Genomic DNA, 26,983 nt, shown 5'->3' with positions numbered 1-26,983 from the left:
CCCACATTCTGTCTCCCAGCACACAAGGCGGCGGGGGGCAAGGGGCTGGTGGATTCTGTTTGGTTCAGGACCCTAAAGGGAGAGGTGACATGACAAGTGCTCAGGACCCCAAAGATGAGTAAGGAATCGTCAGAGCACTGGGGAGACCTGACCGGTCCTGCTTCCCTCACCAACCAGCTGGGCGGCCTCAAGCCAATGACTTGGCTTCTCCTTCTGCAAAATGGAACGATACTTACCTCACAGGATCATTATGAGGATCCAATGAAGAAATCCCACTCTCCCCAAACCAGGTGCCGAAGCACCCCTGAGAACTGATGGGGGCACTGCAGGATGTTTTCAACCTTTGAAGACAAAGGGAGCCCAGCCATTTTTCAAGCGGCTACTAAGTTGTCGAGACATTAATACTTATTGAGTTGCTTGGACCTAACCATTTAATGAACAAAACTGTTAGGTATTTCTTAGGGCCCAAGAGAGTCATGAAAAATTAACTGAGACACTCAGGGCACCATGAGCTGCGGTTTAAGAAACTCTGAAGGAATCAGTTTGGAAAGCGCTTAGCATAGGTCCGATTTGTGGAACGCGGCTAAGGAGCAACTGTGTGGCCCCCAGCTTGCTGGCCAGAGGTATATGAACCAGTCCAGGAATGCAGTGAGCTCACCCCTCGGCCAGGCTCTGTTTGAGGATACTCTCTCATGGGTCATCCTCAATTGTGCATTTATTCAACGACTATCCCATGAGTACCCAGCGCTGTTCTAGACCCTAGTGACAATCAGCAGGAACAAGGCAGTAAGACCCGACCTCAGGGAGTGCAGTTCTAGTGGAGAGGCACGCTGGAGCCCTGAGTCCCTGATACAAAGACAGGCGGTGAGACGTGCTATGGAAAACACAGATGGAGCACAATGCTTGGCAGAGACCTGAGGGCAACCAATCAGAGTGACAGCCACGTGAATGTCCCAGGAAGAACACACAGCCAGGGAGAAGAGCAGTGCAAAGGCACGGATATGGGAACAGAAGTTTCCTGTTCGGGGAGCAGCAGGGTGTTCAGACTGACTGAAGCCAGAGACTGCAGACTGCAGGCGAGGGCAGAAGCAGACGGGTCAAGGTCATCAGGGCCAGACTGCCCTGCCGGCTGAGCAGGATTCAGTGCAAGGAAGCCTCAGCAGGTCGGAGTAGAGAGTGCGGCAAGCTTCTGTGCCTGGGGGACAGGGTGGGAAGGCTAGTGGGGTAAAGCAGTCCTAGGGGAGAGTGGCTTGGCTCAATGTGGCTGGAGGGAAGATGGTGAGGGGTGGCCAGATTCCGGGTTATAAGGAAGGTTACAGCCCGCGCCGACTGCTTGTGGACCACAAAGAAGGTGCTGGAAAGGAAGGATTCACACGTGATGCCTAGGTTTGGGCCTGAGCACCCAAATGAATGAGGGTGCCATTCCTAAGATGGGGGCAAACAGAGAAGGTTGTCGTGTGTGTGTGTGTGTGTGTGTGTGCACGCGCGGAGGAGGATAGTGGATAGAGAGAGTCTGGCCGTGGAATCCCGTGGTCCTGCTGCCCATCTGAGTTCTGAGAGAAGTGAGCCGCGCCCAGCAGCGCCGGCACCACCACTGTCCTTGAGGGACCCCCGTGCGCTCCAACTGCCTACTCCAGCCAGGCACGGGGGCGGGAACCACACAGACTTTGCACCCAGACCCGGTGGGTAGACTTGGCCGGCGGCATGACATACTTCAACAGATTTTCTGAGCTCCCAAGACAGGACAAGTGGTGGGCCCCCTTGTGTGATCCCTGCGGGAGAGGCACATCCCCGCAGCTCCTCGCCCCTCCCCCCAGTCATCCTGGGCCAGCTGCGAAGCCAGATCCCACCAGGGGAGCAGGAGGTGGACCACCACGGCCCTGCCAAGGACAGTTGGGAGTTAGTGCCCATCCCTGAGGCCTGAGACCTGGGTCCGCCATGGCCATTGGCCCCACATGGATGGGCAACCTTCTGACAAGGGAGGGGGCCACAAAGCCAGTCCCTCACCTCTTTCTGAAAGTGCTCACCAGCTTTGGAAGAAGCAGCAGCGGAGATCGGGTGTACCGGGGGACCAAAATCCCTATTTGTCAAATGAATCCAAATTCCCCCCAGCAGCCTCCAAGCCCTCGCGTGATCAGGCTGGCACTGTGCTCTCCTCCTTCCCATGTGCCGGCCAAGACTTCTCTCACACGCTCACAGAACATCACAGCAGAGCCGACACAGAGCTGTATTACCAGTTAGTTACCCCCTTTTACAGATGAGGAGATTGAGGGGGAATAGTAAGTGGCCAAGCTGGGCCTCACCAGGCAGGGGCCCTGCTCCTCAACCATTGTGTCCCTCTGTCTGAAAAGGGGGCACATTCTTCCCCAGCTTGGACCCTTCCTCGGGCTCAGCCTGTGAGTGAAGAACCTCTCCCTCTGCCTTGGAATGTTCTCCTCACATCTCTCTCTTTAGTGCTCCATTAGACCATCACCCCCTCAGGGGCCCTTCGGGACTTCCCCATCCAAAGTAGGCTCCCTGGTTACACTCCACTCTGCTCAAATCTCACAGCATTGGCCACAAATGGTAGGGGGGGGATCATTGGTGGTTGGTTGACTTATTTGTTGTCTGTCTCCCCTCCCAAGAGACTGCAGACTCCCAACAGGTTAAGTATCTTCCTGTCTCATTGAACACTCTGTCCCCAACACCTGGCACAGTGCCTGAAACAGGCCAGGCCCTTGGAAAATACCTATGGAAGGAAGAAAGGCGGGGAGGGCCCCCAGGCCCAGTGCCCGCTTATAGGATCAGCCCTCATGAAGCAGCCTCAGCAGCACCCGCTGGGATGTTCCCACCTCTTTCCCGGGGACAGGCTTCCCCATGCCGGGGCCAGACACCTCCCTCCCTCTCCCCTCAAGCACACCGGGGCCCCTCTCTCGTCCTTTCCAAGCCTGCTCAGAGACAAAAGGAAGCTCACCTTTACCAGCACCTATGGTGGCCCCCGTCCCCATCCCGGCCACCCGGAGGGGTGTGCCTTACTCATCCCCACTCTCCAGGTAAGGAAACTGAAGCTCCAGGACTAACTGGCCCAAGTTTGTACAGTTTACTGATAGGTGGGACCAGAACCTCTGGCAGTGTTTCAGTTCTCCGGGACGATAACAGGGGGTTAAAACAGAGCCGTGGGAGGCCTGGGTGGCTCAGGTGGTTAAGCATCTGCCTTCGGCTCAGGTCATGATCCCGGGATCCCGGGATCGAGTCCCGCATTGGGCTCCCTGCTCAGTGGGGAATCCGCTTCTCCCTCTAAGTCTCACCCGTCTCATGCTCTCTCTCTCAAATAAATAAATAAAATATTTTTAAAAAATTAAAAAATAAAGCAGAGCTGTGGCCTCCTACCTCAATTCTGACTGAGGGTCAATAGAGCAGGTAGCAGGCACTAGGATGAGCGTGGGACAAATCAGAGGCCAACCTTACAAAGGGAATTCTGAGAGCCCATTTCACAGCCCCACGCCGCTGGTGGGCTTCTAGCCTCGCGCCATTTCCGGCAGCAGGAAACAAACAGAAAGTCAGGTTGGGTCCAATCCCAAGTCCACTTTTCCCATCGGCCCTCACTCAACACAGCCACAGGAAGACACAGTTGCAGCTCAACGGGGAGCTGCAGCCTTTGCGGGGATGGCACCCATGCCATGAGCCCTGGGAGCCATCTGAGGACTGGGGCCCCCTCCAGGCCTCCCTCTCCAAGGGAGCTCATGTGTGAGGGGACCACACATGAAGAACGGTGCACCCTCTCAGCAGTGGGAATACTGGACATTTTCCTCTTTGTGTCTGTTTAGAATTTTTCTCATTTTTCGACAACAAATGTGAATTTCTTTAAAAGTTGGAAACACAACTTTTAATTTTAAATGACTGTTAAGAAGAGGCACATTTGAGGAGGAGCTGTGAGAGGCTGGGGAGCCTGAGCCAGGCAGGTACTGAAAGTCGGAGGGGAGCTTGCCTGTAGCTGTGGACGGTCATCGACCTGGGAGGGGCCACGGTGCTCAGGATCCACCCCAGGCAGCCTGCCCTGCGTCAGACCAGCCCAAGATGGTCAGGCTGATTCCTGCCTCCAGCGAGGCTTTGCTCCGATGTAAGCATCAAGCAGGGAGTTAACCAGTCTGTGATTCAGTGATGAATATGCTACCTGCAGGATGAAGAAGTGCCACTTGGACAAAACAGAGCCTCTTTCTCTGGGATCCACAGCCTACACCTGCAAGGTCACACCTGCAACAGGTGGGCTCCCAAGAAAGCCACCAATAACTACACTCCTGGTCCTCAAAACCGAGATTCAACAATAAGAGAAATACATTAACTCACAGAACCAAGGCTACGGGAGGGAGCAGAGTCTGTGCACATGATCCAGTTCACCCCCGACACCAGATGGATGGAGAAACTGAGGACCAGGGACCCAACAGCTCTGGGACGCTCTGTGGTTAGCAGTGTCAGGGCTATGCATACAAAGGAGAAACACTGAGTCTTAAAAAGGAAGGAAACTCTGACACATCTATAACATAGATGAACCTCAAGGACATTATGCTAAGTGAATAAGCCGGTCACAAGAAGACAAACCCTGCATGATTTCATTTACATGAGACGCCTAGAGTAGGCATATTCATAGAGACAGAAAACAGAATGGTGGTTGTCAGGGGCTGGGGAGAGAGGAAAATAGGAGGTTCTTATTCGGTGGGCAGAGTTTCAATTTTGGAAGATGAAAAAGTTCTAGAGATGGATGGTGGTGATGGTTGCCCAACAAAAGGAATGCATTGAATACTTTTGAATTGTAGACTTAGAAGGAGTTAAGATGATAAATTCATCAGCTCTGCTCCTGGCCCCGCAGGAGGCCCGACCGATCGCCACACTGCATCCACGGCTACCCGGCTTCCTCAGTGGAGCCTTTCCCATCAGACCAAAAACTAAAATAACTTATTCTGCCAACAGAATTTTGAGGAGCAAGACAAACTTAAAAGTGTCATTTTTTAATTACTAGATTTCCAGAGTTGGGGCTCTAGGGGATTTTTCCCTTTTTTATTTTAATCTATCCGAAAGGTATAAATCATGAATGGGCTAAAAATTAAATTAGCTACAAAGTAAGTCAATCTAGTGTGGCATATGGTGACAATAATTGTGACTATCCTCATGGCCCAACAATAGGGAGCTGACTGAATAAGTTAGAGTCACCCACAGAGAACACACTAAAGCTATGACAAAATTGTATTATAGGAGGATACTTAGCGCCATGAAAAAATTAATCATAATGACATATGATAACGAAATATTAAGTTTAAAAAGTAGGTTAAGAAACAATTAAGTCAACAGGATTCCATTTTGGTACATGTATGTACGAGTTGTATATACATATGCGTATATACATAATACATATGTATATACACATACACATATGGTTATATGCCATATCCCTGTGGGATCATAGATACAATATGTATAAAAATTTATAAGTAGAAAATATTGATAAACTTAAACTTTTTGGTTTAACATTTTTAATTTCTAAATAAGTTATAAAATATTCATTAGAGATGAATTCATTAGAGATATATATTTATAGATGGGAAGACAACAAATGGACTAATACCAAATATTCATAGTGGTTGATTCTGGGTACTCAGGTCATGAGTGATTTTTATGTTTTTCTTTGTGTTTTATTGTATTTTCCACTCTTTCTATCCTGACCAGGTATTAATGTGATGAAAATGGTGTCCTTTTTTGTGCCTTGTGATTTCCAGCCTTCTTCCATTCAGATGGTGAGAAGAGATGCTGTCCTTTAGGACAGAGCCCCACGGAAATTGCCAAGGAATAAGGGCCACGTCCTCAGCACCCAGCTGCAGCCCCATAACTGCCAATGGCCTCGGGCATTTGATGGTGGACGAGGCACCAGGGAAAACCCACCAGGAAACTCGGTCCATCTCCCGTTCTGTGGGGTTCAAGATTTGCAAGTCCCTTTGCATGGGGTACAACCAACCTGCCAGCAGACGAACCCCCCAAAAGACCACAGCCTCTTCCCTTTGGCCCTACCAACGTGTCTCATCCCCAATGTCTGCACAAGAGCTATCTGGCCCTTAAATGCAGCCTGAAAATGGTTTTGTTTGGAGAACATACTACCTCCTGGACACTAAATTAAAACACACAATTAGATTTCCATTAAGTTACAGCAAATTCTGCTGAATTGATCTAATCGGCCTACATTCCTATATGACATCATGCTTTAAAGGCTTGGCCTGGACATAAATACTTAATGTAATAAATACAGTCTGAAATATTTGATCTCCTTGGCAGTTTAATTGATCTACTATAGAGACTGACAGGAAAAATTAAGTTAGTTCTGTCTCGTCTCTGCCGATAGCACATTTTCATCATAAAAGCACATGAACTACAATTATGGTTACAAGTAAAGCTCTAGCACACTGATTTCTTGTTGAAAGTTAAGGTTAAGTGTAACAGAATTGAACAAGGAACTGAGTGTGTGGATTTATGAGAGCTTTAACACAAATACCATAGTTCATGTCTTTTGATAGATGATGATGATAGATAGGAAATATATTTTATGATTTGTAATTACCAGCCCCTTGTCGTGAGTGAGGTGTTGTTAGATGCCTACCACATTTACGCACAGATTTTTAGATGCTGTGACTATGCGTCTTCACCAATAATCAAGTGCACAAGGTCAAATTCATACCCAAATGTCTTCTACTTTAGAACCCCTGATGTGCTTTCTCCCATCTCCATTTTATGGTTTATATTGCCTTTTACCATGAGTTGTGTTTATTTATTTTTTTTTAAAGATTTTATTTATTTATTTGAGAGAGAGAGAATGAGAGGGAGGAGGGTCAGAGTGAGAAGCAGACTCCCCGCCGAGCAGGGAGCCCGATGCGGGACTCGATCCCGGGACTCCAGGACCATGACCTGAGCCGAAGGCAGTCGCTTAACCAACTGAGCCACCCAGGCGCCCGAGTTGTGTTTATTATTATTATATTATTATTATTATTGTGTTCAGTTTTGTACCCAGCTCACCTCCCAAACTTGCAGTAAGCACCCTTCACCCACTCTCACCCCTATACTCCTGATGCCAGAACTGAAATGTCCCATTTGGGTACAAAGTAAAGACTGAATATTTGGGGAAGGCAGAAAGGGAGGGAGAGTCTCTCCTTCCTGACTGAGCTGGCATACTTTAGGTCCTCAGAGTTACCTTCTCCCAGGTCCTAAACTTCCTTGGTATCTCATGGAGAGAAACAGTGCTCATGGCAAAGTTGCTCAATCTGATTCATGTCAAAATCCCCAGGTTAATTTGGCAGGTTATTCTGCTAGAACTGACACCAAGTCCCACCCCTGTCTGAACTCCACCTATCACTTGTACACCCACTATCTTGACATCTGCTCATTTGTTCAGCAAATGCTCCTCGATGGGAGGCAGCTCAGTCAAACATTCCTTGTGCTGTGACAGTCTCAGGGCCAGTGCCAGGGTCCCCTTTCTGCTTAGATGTATTTGAAGAGGCAAACAAAAAACAACAACACCCAGATCCAAGGACCCTCGCACAACCCAAGGAGCAGCAGGGACTTGCGTTCTGGGCAGCCTGGTGCCAGTTAGCACCACCCTCCCGCCTTCGAGTGCAGCCAAAACTCTGGATGGGCGGGCTGCTTCTCCCGCTGCATCTGGGCACAAGCCAGAAACTTTCTGCTCAGCTCCCTGCACTCCAGGGCCCCATTGATTAGCAGGAAGGGCAAACCCATCAGCACCCATAGCAAATGGCTTCTGGAAAGTGAGTTGCAGTTTTTAAAGCCAGAGAATGACAGCAGGTGCCTGTAAAAGGAACAGAATCGATACAGGGTGTGGGGAGCTGGACGATGGGACACCTGGGTCCCTGACTTGCCCTACTTCTGACAGATGTACTACGTGACCTTGGACAGTCTTATCCCCTCTCTGGGCCTCTGTTTCCCCCCTATATCCTGGAATGATAACATACTCATTAAGAAGATTCTTTACAAATCTTAAGTGCTGGGATTCTCTACCCTTGTCTTCCTGACATCACCTGGGCATGGAGAAGGTTACGGCTGACCTAACCACTTTCCCCATAAGAAATGGGTACCTTTTACCCCTTGCATTCCCTGCTCCCCAAATACTTATACCCTTACAACCAAGCCAAGGGCCCCTGGAGGGCTGTGCTGCTTTCTTGGAGTTGCACACACCTCAGACCTCATTAACTATGCCTTGAAGGCTGAGAGGCTCTCCCATTGAGGAGCAAATGCCTGCAGGAAGTAAGACCCTCTGCCCCAGAGGTCTAAAACCAAACCTTAATTAGATCCCAAGTGACCTCCCAGCCTCATCATCAGAACCCTAACAACTGCCATCACATACTGGATGCCTGCCTGGGCCAGGCACAGATAGACACCCTGCTCACCACAAGCACTATTGGGTATGATCATCATGATCCTCATTTCACAGGTGGACCCTATGATGAGAAAGTAGCAGCTCTGGGCCATGGCCAGTCTGACTCCAGAACTTGGACTCACCTTGAGGCCATGCCATCCTCTCCTGGGAACGTGGCCCCACCCAACCTCGTGCTTTGCCCTTTCCTCAACACACTAGGCCTGCCTGCCTCAGTGCCTTTGCTCATGCTGTTCTCCTGCCTGGGGTCCTCTCACCCGCTGGGCAACTCCCATACTTCCTTCAAGCCCAACTGAAACATCGCCTCTGGAAAGGCTTCCTTATTCCTACAGGGAAAAATGTACTCCCCCCTCAGGGCTTCCTGCACACCTTGCCTGCCCTTGTTGGCTTCTATGAAAGCACAGGACTGTGTCACATGAGATGGAATTCTTTACTGACGGTCTCTCCAAGCCCACCCTTGGCCTGTGAATCCCTTAAGGTCGGGATGCGTCTAATTCATCACCAGAGGTTTGGCCTCTGGTTTAGATTCTGGCAAAACAGGGTACACAGTAGGTGCTGAATGAGGAACAGGAGGGCCCAGTTGTTTCTGGGGTCCAACAGGTGGCCAGCACTGCAGGCTAGTGAGGCCAGTCTCCTACACCCAGAGCAGCATCACCTGCTTTCCTTCTTTACCCAAACCTCCCTATCACTTACTCTGCACCAGACTCTGTATTTGGGGCCGAGGTGAGCGGCTTGGAAGGACCTAGAGGTGAGTCAGATATGACCAACACCCTTAAAGTGCTTGTGGTCAGGACTGGAAGCAAGGTAGGTTCAAAAACAAACACCCCAATTCAAATCACGATGTCAGAGAATCCTCAATGCCTGTGTCACTCAGTCGCCGAAGAGGGCCCTCAATGAACCAACGTCCCAGCATTCACACCTGTGCGCAGTCCCCTCCACTCAAGTCTGGTTGGCCCTGTGACCAGCTTAAATCAATAGGATGCATCAGAAGCAACACTGCGCCTGTTGTGGGCATAAGCCTTAAGAAGGTGTGGCATCTTCTGGTTTTCCGCTCTTGGGAATCAACTGTCATTCAACCCCATCCCAAGCTCACCGCAGGGAGAGAGAAAAAGAGAGCTCCCAGCCTCCCAGCGTCCCTGCCAAGGCCCCAGACAAGGAAGCGCTACCATGTTGCAGGTACCAGCCCCAGCGGCCACGTGACCACAACCTCGTGAGAGAGCCCAGGCCAAAGCAACAACAGAACTGCCTGGCTGAGCCCAGCCAGTCCTCGGAATCAGGAGAGAGAGTAAAATAGCTGGGAAGCTCTACTGCTGCTTTTATTATACTCGGTTTGGGGGCAAAGTAAAACAATACTAACAGCTGGAATGGAAATTCTAAGAAAATCCCAAGCCAATCTCCCCATGATCATAGATACAAAACCCCTGAACAAAGAACTTGCAAACCGAATCCAGCTCTATATAAGAAGGATGACGTGTCACATCTAATTTGGGTTTATTCCAGGAATGCACAGTTGGATTAACATTAAAAAATCAATCAATGTAACTTACTGTATTAATACATTGAGAAAGAAAAATCACGTGATCCCGTCAACAAGAAGCAGAAAAAGTATTCAATGAAATTCAACATTCATTCAGATTCATGATTTTTTTCAATGATAATTAAAATAAAACTCTTAGAAAACCAAGGCAAGAAGAAACTATCTTTACTTGATAAAGGATATCTAAAACAAAACAAAACGAAAAGACAACAAACATGACGGTGAAACCCTGAGATCAAGAATAGGCCAGGTTCGGTCACAAAGACCACATATCACATGATTCCATTCCTAAAAAAGTCCACGGTAGCAACAGCAAAAATGCTCATGACTGATAGAGACCCCAAGATCCGTGGTGCCCTGAGGCTGGGGCGTTGGCAGCAGCCGGGGAAGTTACTACTAATAGGTACAGGGTGATGAAAACGTTCTGAGGTTGATCCTAGTGATGGTTGCACAACTCACTTAATACACTAAAATTTATTGAACCATACACTTCAGTGGATGAATGGTACGGTGTATAGCTCAATAAAGCTGTTATAAAAGAAATGGAATGAGGCAAGGATGCCCGTTGTCACCACTTCTATTCAGTACTGTGCTAGGGGTTCGGGCTGGCACAGACAAGAAAAAGAGATAAAAAGCATAAGGATTTGAAAGGAAGAGACCAGCTCTCTTTATCTGCAGATGGCCTGATCATACACATATCATAAAGAATCTACCACTAAACCTAATTATGTGAATAAATCTCCCAAACATAATGCTGAGCCGAAGAAGCAGACACGAAGAATCTGTTCTGTATGATTTCATTTATACGTGAAGTTCAAAAAAGTCGAGCCTAAATGATAATGTTTCAGAATGCTTGCTTAGGTGGTTGGCAAAAGTCTGCATAGTGCTTTCGCTTCGGGCAAGGAGAAAGGGGTCCAGGATTGGAGAGCTTCTGGGGTGCAGGCAAAGTCCCAGCGGGTGGTTACATAGGTGCTTAAAATGGGTCACTACACTCTAGATGCATGTTTTATGAATTTTTCTAATGAATATGATATTTCGCAATAAAATAACTTTTAATGTTTTTCGATTGTGATTTTTTTTTAAGCCACAACACAAAGGAAAAAGTGATTAAAGAGGAATAGAGGGGAGATGTTGGAGAAGGAAGAGGCTGCCTCCAGCCTGGAGTTTAGCCTTGGTGGGCAGAAGTTTATTGGGCAATAAAGCCCTTTCAGTCCCAGAATCTGGACACTTTATCTTGGCCTGAGCTCAAGGCCAAGGCCAGTGTGAGGCAGGGAGGTCACATTCCTGACTAACGAAGGGGCCTGGCTCTCTGGAAGGATGTGGCCAGACCCTGGCCCAGCACCGGACACCCTGCCCCTCGCCTCGCCCTGGTCCTCACACACACACACACACACACACGCACGCACGCACGCACGCACGCGATGCAGGACCGGGACTGCTACTCCAATTGCTAGTAACTATTGAGCTCCCACTGCATGCTAACACTGAGCAAGTCCCTGGCACATAGCACCTCCAGAGTCCTCACAGCCTGCGAGGCCCGAACGAGGCAGCTCTGCTGGGGAGGTGAGAGCAGGGCTGTCTGCCTCCTGCCCCTCCAGCAGGGGATGGCTGGAGCCACCTCAGCTCTCCAGGACGGGATGGGAGGGCAGGGTAAGGAAAGGTCAGACCTCAATCCCTTGCTCTGCTGCTGGCAGAGTCTAAGGACTGACAGCCCCCTACCCCCCGTGGCCCACCTTGCCCTACCGGCAGCCCTACCCTCCCTCCCACCCCCTCCAGTTTTGGGAAGGTTGGCCGGGATGCCCCCACCCAGTGCAGGAGAGTGGCTGTGATCCCGCAGCGTGAGCACAGATGGAGTTATGAAAGTTCTCCCCCGGCAGCTGTAATTAGTTTCCACCTCACACCCAGCTCTCCCAATCACAGGTTAGAGGCAGCCGGGCTAAGTGCACCAGGGAGAGGGGGCCTCCGCGGACTGTGGCTCGCCTGCCCCCACCGTGCTCCGCTCCTCCTGTGGCCAGCACTTCCCCGGAAAAAACCCAAGCGCCTCCCTCAGCCATTAATAACCTCCTCTGCATTAATGAATTGTGAACACAAGCCTGGCCATTAAGCCAGCGCAGGAAAATTCTTTGTGTTGCAAAGGCTTTTTCTCTGGACACCCATTACTGTTATGCAAACCCTCCCTGCATGGGGTAGGATCCTGCTGCCTTTTTATTCTAGAGTGTCCATGGAATACTCAATAAGGAAACACACCAACTGCAACAAGATGGGTCCTCTCTGAGGACCATCCCGAAGTACAAAACACATCACTGCCCATGAAGCCCCACGGAAGGAATGGGTGCCCTGCCCAGGAAATCCTACCAGGGACAGGAAGGAACCCCCATCGTGGCCAAAAAGGTAAGTCACAGCTACAGTAAAGGTCAGAGAAATGGGAGACGTTTGGAAGATGCAGACATGACTGGCTCCTTTAAAGGTGAGTGGGAGCCAGGGACTTGGAAACGAGAATGAAGGGATCTGGTTAATAACGACGGTATTTACTGTGCCACACACTGTTCCAAGAGCCTCAGTTTTCTAGCTCCTGCGCTTCTCATTCAGCTCTATAACTTCTGTCTTATTGTGATCAAGATCCCCGTCTTAGAGATGAGGGGCAGAGATAGAGACCCCCCAGTGCTGTACTCAAGACTTACATAGCTAGGGAACGGAAAGGCGAGGATTCACCCCAGGCAGGCCACCCCAGAGTCCTTGCTGGAGGCCACTGTGCTGGTCGGCTGCTTGATAATTAAAGGATAATTAAAGGAAGAAACCCCCACAAGTGCCTGGTTTTCAATTACATTGCTCTGTCCCCGGTGGGCAGTTTCCGGGCCTGAGGTAGCCAGCTGCCCCAGCCCCAGGCGGGCACAGCCAATGCCCATTCGGGAGCCTGCCAGGCAACCTGGAGGCTAGTCGGCCACACCCCCACATATGGACGCTCTGCTTGACCCGCCACCCCGGAGGGGCCGTGACCTCCCACCCTCCAGGGGTGCACGCCCACCTCCCACTCTTCCCTGGCTCCCTACTGCCTGAGTAGCCCTGCTGACCTACCCAGACACAGCCGTCCAAGCACACACAGCACCTCACGCACTTCCAACACTGGGCCTGCTGAATGAGCACCCCCAGGACCCCAGCCCCGGAGCTGTGGCTCAGCTACCCTGACCTGGCCCTGGGACCTGGCTGGCAGCAGAGCCCACCCCCTCCCCTCAACACAGCATGATGGTATGCGGCAGAGCGCAAAGCTCCAGGAGGTCTCCGCACTCGCTCCCTGGCCTGAGGCAGAAGCACCAAGCTGAGCTTCACTGACGTGGCAGTTCCGAGCTGGGTGGATTGTCCAAATACTGGGGTAATTTTCAGTCTGATCTTGGCTTCCCCAGCTCTCTAGCTGCTTCCAAACCCCAGACCCCTGCTTTCAACAGGTATCTCCAAGGAATGACAATGAGTCCTTCTAATTTCCTAAGAAAACCGTACTCCAGAGTTGTCTGCTACTGACTTCTCAGTCTGTGTGCCAAAGCTCAGCAAAGTGGCTGAGAGACCGACTCCCCTTCCTATTTTCTGGGCCACTTCCCCCCATAATCCAAAGATAAAGAACCAGAGTCTACCTCCCCTGGCATGTTCTGGGCCACAGCCACAGAGCTTCTAGGGCCTGTCCACCCCACTCATGTTGGAGACCGGGCTTGGCGTTACCACACAGCTCTGTATTCTGGGAGCCCAGCACTGTGGGGGCCCCGGGAGCTCATTCCCTTTACATCTCATGGACCTGCATGCCCTTTTCCTTCCCCCGGTGCAGCCTGCTTAAGGAGCTGACAGCCAGTATTCCAAGAGTGCTCCTGTTTTCAGAATACATCCAAAGTCAAAACATTTCCAGGCAAGAGAACAGCCATTAAACTACGTTCAAGGACAAAGAGCCCTCAAGGGCCACTACTTAAAGGGACTAAGCAAACTGTACCTCAACAACCCCCTAGCTCTCCCACAAACACCCCTGGAGGCTCTCAACATTTCCCAGCCAAGGACTTCACATCTGTCACAACAATGCCTGGAACCAAAAGACCGGGACCCCCAGCTCAGAGTCCTTGGCCTTGTAACAGCTAGCTCTGGGAGCAATAGCTGAGGTGCTCCATATGCCCCCTGGGAGAATCCATCTTGCCCTGGAGCACCGGGAGCCCTGCCTTGTCTTCTCGCTCTGGACAGCCGTCAGCTGCCTCGCACAGCAGCTTGGGCTTAGATCCTCGGGCCCTGGTCTGGAGGTGCAGGTCACCAGTCACCCTGGTGCTGTCTAGGGTTGGGCCAGAACCTCGGTGGCCTACCCAGGATACTTGCTGTCTCCAGCCCAGGGCTGTATGGTCCCACTAAGACCACAGAGCCTAGGGAAGCAGACACGAGCACTGGTTTGAGTCCGGGAGCTGATACTGAGTGTGATTTCTTTCTTCTGGATCATTTGCAAGTTGCCACAAGCCTGGAGAAGTGGATTGGGATCTCTGGGCTGAAAGGGACTGTGGTGCTCAGCTCACAATGGTCTTGGTCTCCGATAGTCTTGGGTGAGTCTAGACCCTTCCCCAGGGCTCACGCCCAGCAGACCCACAGTTCTCCTCTCTTGCTGGGAAAAAGGAGAATAGGGGTCCAAGGCCCTACCAACAGGTGCCCATCCAGAGGAATGAATGAATACATGGTGTCTGGAGGAAAGGGCACATCAGGATCCTGTGGAGGGCAGCCCAGACCCCAAAGGGGAGACCTAGCTGAATAAGCCATGTGTGAGCAAGTGACTTCTCCTCCTCTGAGCTTCAGTTTCTCATTTGTGACAAGAGGGATGGGCTTAGAAGCCCAGACAGGTGCCTTCTAGCACCAACAAGAAGCAAAGCTCCTCCCACTTAGGTGAGGCAGTCCCCAGGGTGGCCAGCACCCCTGGGGAGCCAGGCTCAGGCCACGAGCTCTGTCCACATTGCCTACCCAGTCACCTGTGGGGGTGCACTAAGGTGAGGGAGGCCAGGTCACAGCCCAGAAGTCCCGCCACTGAACCAGGCCATAGGAAATCAGGGTTGCTCCTCTCGTGGGCCCGTGCACTTAATTTCTATAGCCTGGGGAAGCCTGGGAAGAGAAGCTATTGGTTGCAAGAGACTGAAAGCTGTCTTGTCCCCAAACCACTTAACGAATGTTCCACAAAACAATCAGATGTTGAACCCCAGGGTATCTAGAAACTGACTCGTGGGCACACACTTGTTACCCAGGTCCTGAGGCAGAGGCCGGGTGCCCCAAGCACACCTCCAGGGAAAGCTGAGCCCACATGGACTAGAGCCGGGCAGTTCTGACTCAGAGACTTCCAGCTCAGAAAACCTGGCTCCCAGAGGTGCCTCCACATGGAGTCAGGCACTTTTAGAAGGCAAAGACCCCCCAACCAATCCCAGCTGTTTCTCAGAGCAAAATGGCAGATCACGGACTGCTCTGACCAACTGGGTGCAGGTTTGGCCTGAAGACTTGGAGACCACATTTATTTATTTATTTATTTATTTATTTATTAAAGATTTTATTTATTTATTTGAGAGAGAGAATGAGAGACAGAGAGCATGAGAGGGAGGAGGGTCAGAGGGAGAAGCAGACTCCCTGCTCAGCGGGGAGCCCGATGCGGGACTCGATCCCGGGACTCCAGGATCATGACCTGAGCCGAAGGCAGTCGCTTAACCAACTGAGCCACCCAGGCGCCCTTGGAGACCACATTTAAAAGATGGGAATATCTCAAATAAAAATCCAGACTTCCAACTTCTCCAGAAATTGCAATAGTTCTGGCAATGCTGTGTCCGCATACCCACTTGACCATCATCAGCTGGCCTGAGCAGCAGATGACCCCTGAGTGGGCGAATCCACCCCCAGCCCCACCTGTGCCCAGCCCCTTAACAGGCTCCTCAAATACCTGTCTCTGACGTTGGAGAAATGGATCTTTTCCCCGTGCCTTTCCTGTAAGTATGAAAATGACATATAGACCAAGAGGGTTATGTGCCTCAAGAAAAGTAAGCAAGAGCTCATTAGTATCTGGGGAAGTGAAGACAATGCCTACCCACATTCACCTCGCTCATTGTCTGCCTGACACCTGAGCTGCCCCCTGCCCCAGCACAGGACCGCCGTCAGGAAGGACTTCCCATGGGGTACACAGGCTGCCCAAACAAGTGCCCTACAACACGCAAAGATACACCCTAGTTTGGTGAGCACCCTGTGATATCTGTCACCGCTGTAAGCTCTTGCACACCCCAAGCTCCACCCCTTTGACCCCCTCAGCGAGGGCAGCATCAAAGGAAAGCCTGTTTCTAATGAGGCAGACACAGGACAGGCCCCAGGTGTCAGAGTCCAGCCAGAAAAGTCTAGGGAAGGGCTGGAGGGCAGTACGTACCAGTGAGGGATGAAGAGGGGAGACAGATTGACCTTTACCAGGCCCTGCCACCAGCCCTGCCTCTGTCCTGGGTCAAAACTCAGAAGACACAAAAGCCTCTGCTCTGTCTCCCTCTCACTGCGGCCCTGGACCTCCCAGCTGCAGACACTGTGCCCTCCCTGCTCAGCAACCTGGCCCGCTCGCCCTTCCTCAAGCCACTGCAGGCCTCCTCCAGGGCCCCAGCTCACCTAGCCAGAGGGCCTGGCCACAGGCAGCCATAGCAAAGACACGGGAATCACATACAACTCATGAGGTTGGAGGGGGGCAAGCAAAGAACATTTATAAAAGAGGTGGTTACTCTTAGGAGCTGAGCTGGTCCCCACAAAAACAGAGAGGATTTGGCAGACAGACACAGAATTGCTCCTCTGCCCAGACCAGTTCCTTAACCCCAAGTCCCATTGGTCATCTCCTTCCAGAAGCCCCTTCCAAATGGGACTCTACCTCCATAGCTCCCTATCAGCCTACTCTGTCCTGTGAATATGTTCCAAAGCCACTCTGGGGTGCATTCTACATGGCCCCTGGAGCTGAAGGAAGCATGAAGAAGCACACGGGGGGCCAGAGCTAGACAGAGGTGAGCCAGCTGTCTAAGTGAAGGGATTTGCCCAGCTGCCTGGACCGCTCAGAAGTGGCTCTGGGCCTCAGGGCCCCAACTCCTACAGAGGAAAATCCAACCCCAGGAGCATGGCTTGCAGGGCCTTCAAGTGTTGGCCCCTGCCGGGCACCTCCACATTATCTCGGGGTGCTCTCCCATGGGCACCCACCATACCAACCATTCTCCAGGCAAACCTCCTTCTCCTCTCCTCTCCCGACACTCTGCATGTGCTGTTCCCTAGGCCTAGAATGCCCTTCTCTGCCTTCTGGACACTCCCCAGGGAAGCTACTTCATGCCCTCATTCAGCCTCCAGAAACCACATTTGCGCTACGGATTGCCACTGTGTGTGTGTGTCTATCTGACTTACCAGCTGGAGGGGGACCCCTTGAGGACAGGAGACCCCAGATCCTAATGCAGAACAAGCAGGGGACCCTCTAGGAGGAGCCTCTCCCACCGCCTCTATTATCAAGAAAAAGCCTACAGCTTACACCTGTATCTCCCCTCCCAGACCCCCTGTGACAGACAAGCCGCAGAGCAGCACAGACCCTCACTGCCCCCAGACCCCGTGTGGAAGCCAGCCCTGCTCCTGGCCAGCACAGCTGCCTGGCCTCGTCCCAGGAGGAGTGGGTTTGAGGCATGGAAGGCAGAGACGGTCACATTCATCCAGCGGGGATGCCCCAGAAGTCCCCAAGGAGTTCCTCCCTCTGGGCCTGACCAAACATCCCTAATGGTTTGCATCCTTCAGACAACAACAGCTATTTTCAAGAAGAGAGCAAACTCTGGAAAATCACCAATCCTAGCCCTGCAGACCTCTGACGTCAGGAGTCCCCAGGGAGGCGGGCGGGCACGCTGCACGTATGGAGAGGGTCCATGTAAGCTGGGACAACTGCCCATCGAGGCCTCACCCACGAGCTGCAGGTTAACACCCAAAACTGTTACCAGGAGGAGAAGCCCCCTGTGAACACAGCGTGGTCCCTTGTGACACAACCACCTCTCAGACAAGCCCCCAGCCAGTGCGGTGATGTCCACAATCTCAGGCCACGTAGAAGACAAACAAGATAGCATGTCGGGGAGCAGATGCTGTTCATGACCCTGACGGTGACCGACAGGAGAGAAGGAGCCGCACTTGCCCGAGGTATAAGGGTGCGCGGAACTGAGAAACCAGACCGGCCAGACCATCTCCACAACCCCTTGGGGACAGCGCCCGGCCGCGCCAGCCAAACCCCAGCCCCACCCCACCAGCCAGCAGAGACAATACGTACCTTTCAGGGAGGCAACATGCGACAGGGCCTGGGCGTAGGTGGCCGTGTTCAGGAGGGTCCCCGGCAAGCAAGAGGGGAAGAAAGGTCCTGTGGGACCCACAGTTCTCCCCAGGCTGCTAGAGAAAAGAAAATCACACTGAGTTCCCAACCCTGTGTACCCGCCAAGCCTCCAGACCCCAGGGGCCCGCCGGCCTCACCTCTGCTGGGCTTCCAGGGCCTCCTTCTTGCTCCGGGCCTGGTCCCCCGGGGGTGGGGAATTGATGTTTCTCACGGGAGGTGGTGTCACCTCTGCCATGGGCTCCTTGGCTCCTGGCTCTTGGTCGGAAGCCCCTCTCTCTGTTTTTCTCCATTTGGCCCTTCGGTTCTGGAACCAAACCTGAGTCCCCCGTGGAAATGCATATCCCATGGAGGCAGAAAATCAGACAGGAGGAGGGAACCAGTACCCAAACCCAAACGCCTGGGTCCTGTCCCCAGTGCTCACGGCTCACCTTGCAGCAGCTGTTGGGGGGGGGGGGCAGCCTCCTCTCTCCAAAAGATGTCCCAAAGCAGTGCCCTCTGGACTGCAGCTTCAGACCCAAAGATGGGCCAGAAGATGAGTGTAGAAGGCATGACAGGCATTTCTTTAATGAATGTTAAATCATAGAAAGTATCCAAATGCATCACCCACGGTAAGGATACAAGTGTTGTAGAGATTCTTGACGTATCCAAGTGCATTTATTTGATGTGAAACGTATTTCCTATGATTGTTTGTGGGGAGGGGACATCATCGTCACAGCAGTTTGTAAAACACTGCCCTGGGGTTTCCTCATCAAAAAGGCTCATTCCCGGGGCACCTGGATGGCTCAGTCGTTAAGCGTCTGCCTTCAGCTCAGGTCATGATCCCAGGGTCCTGGGATCGAGCCCTGTGTCAGGCTCCCTACTCTGCGGGAAGCCTACTTCTCCCTCTCCCACTCCCCCTGCTTGTGTTCCCTCTCTCGCTGTCTCTCTCTCTCTGTCAGATAAAATCTTCAAAAAAAAAAAAAAAAAGGCTCATTCCCTCTTAGCAGGTTTGCCTGAGCACCGGACTGTGTCCGGCCTCAGACCTGTGAAATCCTCTCTGATGCACCAAAACTCATGACGGGCAGCCCAGCGCACCCACGAGATACAATGCCTCTGGAGTCAGCCCTGGTTTGGTTTAGAATCCACCCCGACCCTGTAAGGCAGGTAGGTCTACCCCCATTTTACAGATGAGAAAACTAAGCACAGACAGGTTAATTAACTGGCCCAAGGTCATTCAGGTGGTAAGTGGCAGACCCACGATTTGAAGACCAATGTCTTGGCTAGGGACCAGATCCAAACTCCTTGGGAGTAATAATGGTGGCCACCCCCAAGCATTGTTAGCCCAGAGACGCAGGAAAAACACGGAGCACTGTCGTCCGACACACAGCCATCAGTCACTCGGTAAACATCAGGCAGCCTGATCCCTTGCCATGCTCAGGTTAGGAGGAGCCTTACGATGCACCTGCCCTAAGTGCCTTCTGAGAGACTGGTGTGGAATTCTGCAAGCCTTAGCAATCAGGATGGCATCTGCAGAGGAACAGCCTCATGGCAGCCGGACAGATGGGGCCCAAGGTGTTCCCAGAGGTCAGTGAAATCCTGCTGCTCTTTACCCAGCAGAACCTCGTCCCTTCTCTCCTGGGAGATAATTCCTGGCTTTCAAAAAAGGCCTGGCTCGACCTCCCTCCAGCCCCCCACCCGGAGCATCCTCCCCTCTTCCCACCTCACACTGGCCCAGGAGAAAGCCCGGGTCCCGGGGCTGAGCCCTCCACCAGCCCACCCCACTTCTGAATTTTCATTCTTCTTTAACTGGGTTTCTTTCTTTTTTAATCCAGTTGGCTTTTAATTGCACATATCAGCAACCATTGAATAATGATTTTATCTATATTCTAAATTTAGGGCAGTTAAATGCAAAGCAAAATGCAGACACTTTCTTGTGTCTTAATTGAATGAAGGTCACAGCTATAACAACATTTAATTGAGCTATTTTTCATTATCATATTTTAATGACTTTGCACTGACAGTTCGCCTGCTTCTGAGGAAAGAGCATGATGGAGTCGTTTATTTCCCTATTTAGTTATTGTTTGACAACATCAGCTTCGATTAAGCCCCTGCTTTGTAGAACATTAATCATATTTGAATGAGCAAGGGGTATAAATGTAAACACGTCTCCCTTCCCGCCACCAAAGCCCGCGTCCCCACACGGAGGCTCGCTGAGCACACGCTTCACAGCCATTGTCTGTTTGCATAATAGCCAACAACAGCCTGACCAACAATTCCCAGCCTTAATTGTTACCACCCCTATCTCACCCTTGCACCTTTCAGGAAGAAGTTATGATCTTCCACTTCTGAATGCTCAATAATTGTGTCATTTATCTCAATTTGCAGTTCAGTCTTTAGGCAGCTATTGGCAAACTGGCATTAAAAAAAGGAGGGATAGACAACATCCTGGCCAAAGGAGATTTTCATTTCCAAATAATAATCAGTTTAATTTGCCCACATATGACCAATGATTCATGTTCAGATTTAATAATCAGGATCACATAATCTGATTATAGGGGAAATAATTTGTTTACAACCCCCAATTTACTGCTCAGAATTCCATTATCTCTCTTCAGCCATTGGTTTTTAAGAGATACTAACATGACCCAGGGGAACCGAAAGCAAACTATTATATTTCCTACAATTAGATCTTTGCATAGTCTTAACCCCAAGCCCCTACATAAAAAAGAACAGAAACAGCATGGAGGAAACCCCATAAATAAAATGAATATATAATTGTGCTCAAAGAATAGCTCTCCCGGAGAGGCGGCTCTGCGAATCCATTCCTCCCGCACTCGGGCACATCTGCCGGGCTCGACGGGCTTGTGCACTTAAACGTAATCACCGTGTGGCTTCTAAAAAGAAATCCTGCTTAGAGACGGTCACCGCGGGCCATGCTCAGCTCGGAGGCAGCCCTCTCGCTGCTGCCTTTTAGAGATTTTTAAATTGCGCAAGTTCTTCGGATCCACTTCGCTGAAAGAGTCCGCGTCCAGGGGAAAAGTTGGACATGATGCAATTTCTGGAAAGCAGGTCCTACCCTGTTCCCATCTGAAAACATAGTTCTCTGCAATTGAGCGGCCTTACCCCAGAGCGGTCAGAGCTGCTTTGAGAATAGCATCTCAGCTCTTTTTTTTTTTTTCCCAAAGCAAGGAAATGGATGTGCATTGATGTAATTTAGTACCTTAGAGACGCGGACAAATTAGTGTAGAACATTATCACTAGTTAATTATGAATGACCGATTAATCAACCTAATCTAATATTCCACATTATGTTGATGTTATTAAAGTGCATCATGAAAATGACAGATAGTCTTCATTTGCTTTCTTTGGCCAAATGTGCACTCTGCAGTCATGATGTCAAAAAAAAAAAAAGTTTGCCAGTTTTAATATTAGAGAGTTAAATAATTAAAAAGAAGGTTTACCTGCACTCTGGCTTCTGTGAGGTTTATTTTCATGGCTAGCTCTTCTCTGGTGAAGACATCGGGGTAGTGTGTTTGGGCAAAAACTGCCTCAAGAGCTTCCAGCTAGTAAAAGGAAAAAATATTTACTGGTGAGAGGCTGTGGCAAGGTGAGAGGAAGCAGATGCATATTTCAAATTTGCAAGGAGCGGTGAGAATATAGTTGCACAGATCAACTGGGGGAGGGAGAAGAAAGCTCTTTGAAAAGATCCCACAGAATTAAAATTGTAACCACAGGTGACTTAGGAGCTAAGACTCACTAATGACATCGGTGCTCCCCCAAGAAATAAGAATAAGAAGAGAAGCACAAATATTTATATGCTTTTCCATTTAAATAGATTCATAGGAATCAAAGGCTCTAAGGGGGGCCTTATGAGTCAGAGCAATCCACACAGCCTTCCCCATAGGACATAGGAGAACAGGAACAACTTGCAGAAGCCCTCACTGTGTCAGGCCCCCAGAAACTCCCAAGAGGTATTTGGGCCACCTTCCTGACAGCTCCAGTTTGCACAGATCTAAGAAGAACCCAGGTCCAGGAAATACAGTATGAGGGTCCCACTAGTAGCCCTTCCATTTATGGACGGCAATATCTTCTACAAATCAGTCAGTTTCTTGGGCCCCAGTCCTCCCATCTATCTGCTGGGATTAAGAATGTCCTACCTGCCTTTCTCAACGTTCAGATGATATTGCTGATGTGGAAATGTTCCCCCAAACTACCAGCCTAGGGCAAATGTGAGTGATCACTATTGTCCCTTTATTTCCTGTCTGGGATCAGAAGATCCAAGTCATCTACTCTCTCCCCAAACAGATTTCTTGACACATAAAGCACTCAAGAAAACAGAAAGATCCAGTTTCCATAGTTGGCTTTATTTTAAAACACAAAGAAGAGCTGCTCAAACTCTGAAATTTTGGGAGGCAGGAAGTCGCTGACTCTCAGAAAGGGAGCGCCGTCATTACCTGCTGAAGAGTAAACGTCGTCCGGTTCCGGCGCTGTTTTCTGCGCAGAAACCCATCATCGAAATCTCCTGGAGAGTGGTTGCCAAAGGGTGCAGTGCCTACTGGGAGCAAACTGAATCAGCCTGACCGGAGGGCCTCCCTGTCCTCACACCGACCCCGGGCACACATGCTCATTCGGAGGCACCTCCAAGCAGAGTCCTGTCTGTCCCAGAGCATCTTTCTCTGCTGCTCTCATTGGGGCCCCTTCTCTTCCACTCTCTTGTGCTCTCTCTCTCCTCCAGTAACCTTTGACTTTAGGCCCCAACTATGTTTATTTCATCAGGCAGGTGGAGACCTTCTCCCCCAAGAAGGCCAAATCCGCTTTTCTTGTGAAATTCTGGACTCTGTGCCAGGAAGAATCACCGGCTTGAGGCAGAGCCTTCACTTGCCCTTTGGTTTCCAGCTGCACCTGCGTCCAATGTGCCTTGAACTCATCCCCTACCTCGGATTCTTTCATAGAAGCCTCCACAGTTCCTGTCTGCTCACCTGCTAGTTTACTTTCCCTTGTTTCTATAAACAACAAGGCTGACCGGCTGGGGGTTGGGAAGGAAGAAAAACACCAAGCGCTTTCACTGCACATTTCTCCTAGAACTTCAGGACACAAGGAGGTAAGAAGTTTATAAATGAATATTAATTACTGTTGGTCACAGCTCATCAGCACCATAGTGGATCTGTTATATAGATGTCAATTAACAAGAGGTCTGCACCAATAGCCAGCGTCCTGAATTCCAAGAGACTTAGGCAGGGTCACTCTCAAAGGGCATCCCACCCTCTGGCCAGGCTCATAAAGGACCCATTGCTCTCACTTCCCTGAAAAGAAAAGCGTCCTTTCCACCACCCTCCCCAGCAGCCTCCAAAGCTCATATAAAGCCAGAACAGAATTTGGCCCCAAACGTGCATTCAGATCATTTTCCGAATATGCACCATTTACTCCACAGTCTACAATGGCTTCTTAGAAAAACAAATGAGCAAGTTCCCATTAGCCAGTGAATGCTGTACCTGCCATGGGCTCTGGTCTCAGAAGCACTGCATGTTTGGCATTCGAAGCTGGCAAGCCACACAGGCAACCTCCCTCAGAAAGACCTCAGTCCCAAAGAAGCATGGTCCTCTGGACTTTTAAAAATTCTATCTACTAAGGGGGGTCCCTTCTACTTATTATTCTGCTCTCTAGTGCCCCATCCCTTGCCACAATACCCCAGTCTCTCCTGAAGCCTTCCCCTCCAGCTTCTTGTCCAAATTGCACTCTTCCTCAAAACCCTAGTTACAAAGATTTCTCTCCAGCTCATTGGCAACTTCAAAGGGACAGCCTCCAAGCAGCCTTATTTCCATTATTTTGCAGGAAACCAAATGGTCTCTCTTTGATTGGTGAGGATGGAATGCAGACTCTGAGATGCTCCAAACATTATCTGCCTCAGCCTTCTAACTTATACCTGCTGGTCCGAAATTTTTCTACAACATGTGCACATAATATCTGTAAGTGAAACATTATGTGCCTAATTGAATCCTAAAAAAGACCAATGGCCCATCGAATTAATAAGAACAAATAGAAAAGATGAAAACATGAGAAGAGGCTTTTTACTTAAAAATAAGTAGAAATGTTGATAATATGAAAATGTTAAACGCTGCTGATAATTAAACAAAACAATGAACTACTATTTTCACCATTTTGACAAAAAAAAAAAAACATAAGGTGCATAATGATACCCAGTACAGTTAAGAGTGTAATAAAATGTGCATTTTCATTAACGATTTGTAGGAGCATTAATTGGTGCAGCCTTATTAGAGGGTAATTTGACAATATTCATCAAAGATTTAAGTGCACATATACATATTTAATCTATGAATTAGGTAAAGTATGCTAAAATAGAAAAAGAAGAACATTCCTGGCAACACAGTAGAAGGAAAAAAAAGAAGAACTGGGAACAGTCAAAGTTCCCACCAGTACAACATATAATGAAATATTACACAGCTGTTTAAAAGAAATCAGTAGATCTGCATATATTGACATGGAATAATCCCCAAAACATGTTACAAAGTAAAAAAAGCAACGTCCCAAAGGATGTGGAAGTATGATCTCAGCAGAAAAAAGGCATAACATATAGAAAGAAAAAGTGTGTTTTTCTTGAAGGAATCACAAGAAACCAACAATAGGGAGTATCTTTTAAAAAAAAAAGGTGGAGAGGAAGGAGGATTTCACTTTTCAATGTGTAGGTTTCTGTTCTATTTGAATTTCCTAAGCAGGTATATGTAGTACTTTTTAATTCAATATTAGTAAAATTATCTGAGAAGTGAGATGATGAACCATGTTTTGCTTTCTTCTTTATGCCTCTCTAGATTAATAAGGAATAAAAATTAAAAAGCTCCTAAGCTGAGGGAGATGTCATACTCCAAAGGTCTGTTCTCAGCCCTGCAAAGCACAGCAGATCACCTCCCCAGCAACACTAAACTGACAAAAAAAAACACCCCTTTCTGCAAAACTAGCTCAGAAATACATCTGCAGAGGGATAACAAGGCTCTTAAAGACACATCTCCTTTCTTCTGGTCCGAGCACTCAGAATCAGCATTGAGGTGGGATGTGCCTGGGGTGTGGGAAGGAAAGGTGAGCAGCCAACAGTTCAGTGCACTGGGGCCATGATCGGCCAGGCCAGGACTCACCCTAAGTGACTTCTGCAACCCACCCTGTAGACAGGGCTTTTCCCCTAAGTTATCCAAGCAGCCCACCACCTGCTAAATACCCACATCTTGACCTTCCCCTCTTTAACCTGAGGAGTGGGCTGTGCCATACCCATCAGTCCAAACCCCAGGTTCAGAAGTGCAGAGTAGTTGTGTCCTCCGCACATGCAAAGGTCCCTCCAGGCCTGGGGTACAGTGTCAGGAGATGCACCTCCTAAAACTGGGCAGCACGGGTCCTTGGAGATTAAAGGAGGTGAAATGCAGACAAGTGTCTGGTCTTCCCTTCTTAGGAATGCTGACTGACCTAGCAGGGCTTAAACACAGATCCTTAGCCTCCTTTAGAAAATTCTACTGAACTCTTAAAAGCGTCCATGGTTAAGACAAAAACAAACTTTCTGAAATCCCTGGGCATGTTGGCCATCGGAGGCCCAGTTACTGCTCCAGGTAACTGGAGACAAGGTGGATGAGGTCCTCTGATGTCTCAAGTCCCTCAGTGCCTCACCGCCTTTGCCCTCCCCCATGCCTCCCTCGATTTCCTGGCCTCCAAAATTCTCCCAGCCCACAAATAAATCAAGGGAGTAGGTTGTCAAAGCCAAATCCTGGTATTCCTCCCAGTTATAAAAGTTCTAGTATCTCACGGCTGAGACTCCTGCTCTGAGGAAGATGCTGTTACAAGTCCAGAAGGTATGGCTTTGCATTTGTCTAATGCCCACCCAGGGGGTCCCCCCAGGCCCTGTGTGGGGGCACCAGAGAGCCAAGCTGTCTCCTTCTCACAAACCTACTCCCACCTAACAATCCAGGGCAGAGAACACATGAGGGATCCTGAGGCAAAATGTCTTCTAAGGCCTGGAGACCCTCAAACTCTCAAACCCTGGCCATGGGGCTGCCCCTGGGAGTGGGGAGTGGTTGGTGTCTGGGCTCAGGAAACCCAGTGAGTCACAGGGGAGGAGCCAGGCCAGGGCACTTGGGGTGGTGGTGGGCTGGGCCACCTAGTTCCAGAGGGCAGCAGTGGCCCAGAACAGACGTTAAAGCTTCCCTGAGCAGGACGGCCCTGCCCTCCAAGGGAGAGCAGCCTAGCCATGGGTCGTTCACGGCTCATGGTCGGTGTCAGGACGATGAGGGCCAACTCCCTACTCCACCTTGGTTTTTCGGGATGTTTGCAAAACACCGTGAAAGATTGATGCGGCCCCCAGGGCCCAGGAGACCCGATTAGAGGCGTGACACCAGCATCTGTGCTGGGAGGACCCGGTGGGTCCCTGCTGTGCGAATAGCCCCAGGCCAAGCGGCCCAGGCGGGGAGGGAGGTGGGAGGCAGGTGGCGACAGGGCGAAAGGCTGGAGTGAGATGTAGGGAGGAAGCCAGGGGCACCCGTACCCACCTCCCGGCTGCTGCAACCCTCGCGGAGCGGGAATCCATCCACCCACCCACCCGCCACGCTGCCGCTCCGGAGCTTTCTGGCCAGCTCCGGGCTGTTCGGAGCGGCCCCAGGCGCGGCGCTTACTCACCCTCTAGCTGTGGCGGGCAGTGGAAATAAAACAT

At 50.3% G+C, this 26,983-nt stretch overlaps 1 protein-coding gene across 1 annotated transcript in view; it reads right to left on the bottom strand.

The window, feature by feature from the left end:
* Nucleotides 1–26,983, bottom strand: part of DRGX (dorsal root ganglia homeobox) — a 27,941-nt gene extending 958 nt beyond the window's left edge. The window contains exons 1-5 of the mRNA XM_031018306.2: nucleotides 26,950–26,983; nucleotides 22,734–22,831; nucleotides 21,741–21,842; nucleotides 18,438–18,616; nucleotides 18,241–18,353 (exon numbers count right to left, since the gene is read on the bottom strand). Coding sequence (XP_030874166.1) covers nucleotides 18,241–18,353; nucleotides 18,438–18,616; nucleotides 21,741–21,842; nucleotides 22,734–22,831; nucleotides 26,950–26,983 — 526 coding nt within the window. The remainder of the gene's footprint in view (nucleotides 1–18,240; nucleotides 18,354–18,437; nucleotides 18,617–21,740; nucleotides 21,843–22,733; nucleotides 22,832–26,949) is intronic.

This window comes from Leptonychotes weddellii, chromosome 6, assembly GCF_054177405.1.
Source record: "Leptonychotes weddellii isolate Sample4059 chromosome 6, ASM5417740v2, whole genome shotgun sequence".
Taxonomy (NCBI): Eukaryota; Metazoa; Chordata; class Mammalia; order Carnivora; family Phocidae; genus Leptonychotes; species Leptonychotes weddellii.
The sequence above is the reverse complement of the archived record's forward strand: the minus strand, read 5'-3'. Positions and strand labels throughout refer to the sequence as shown.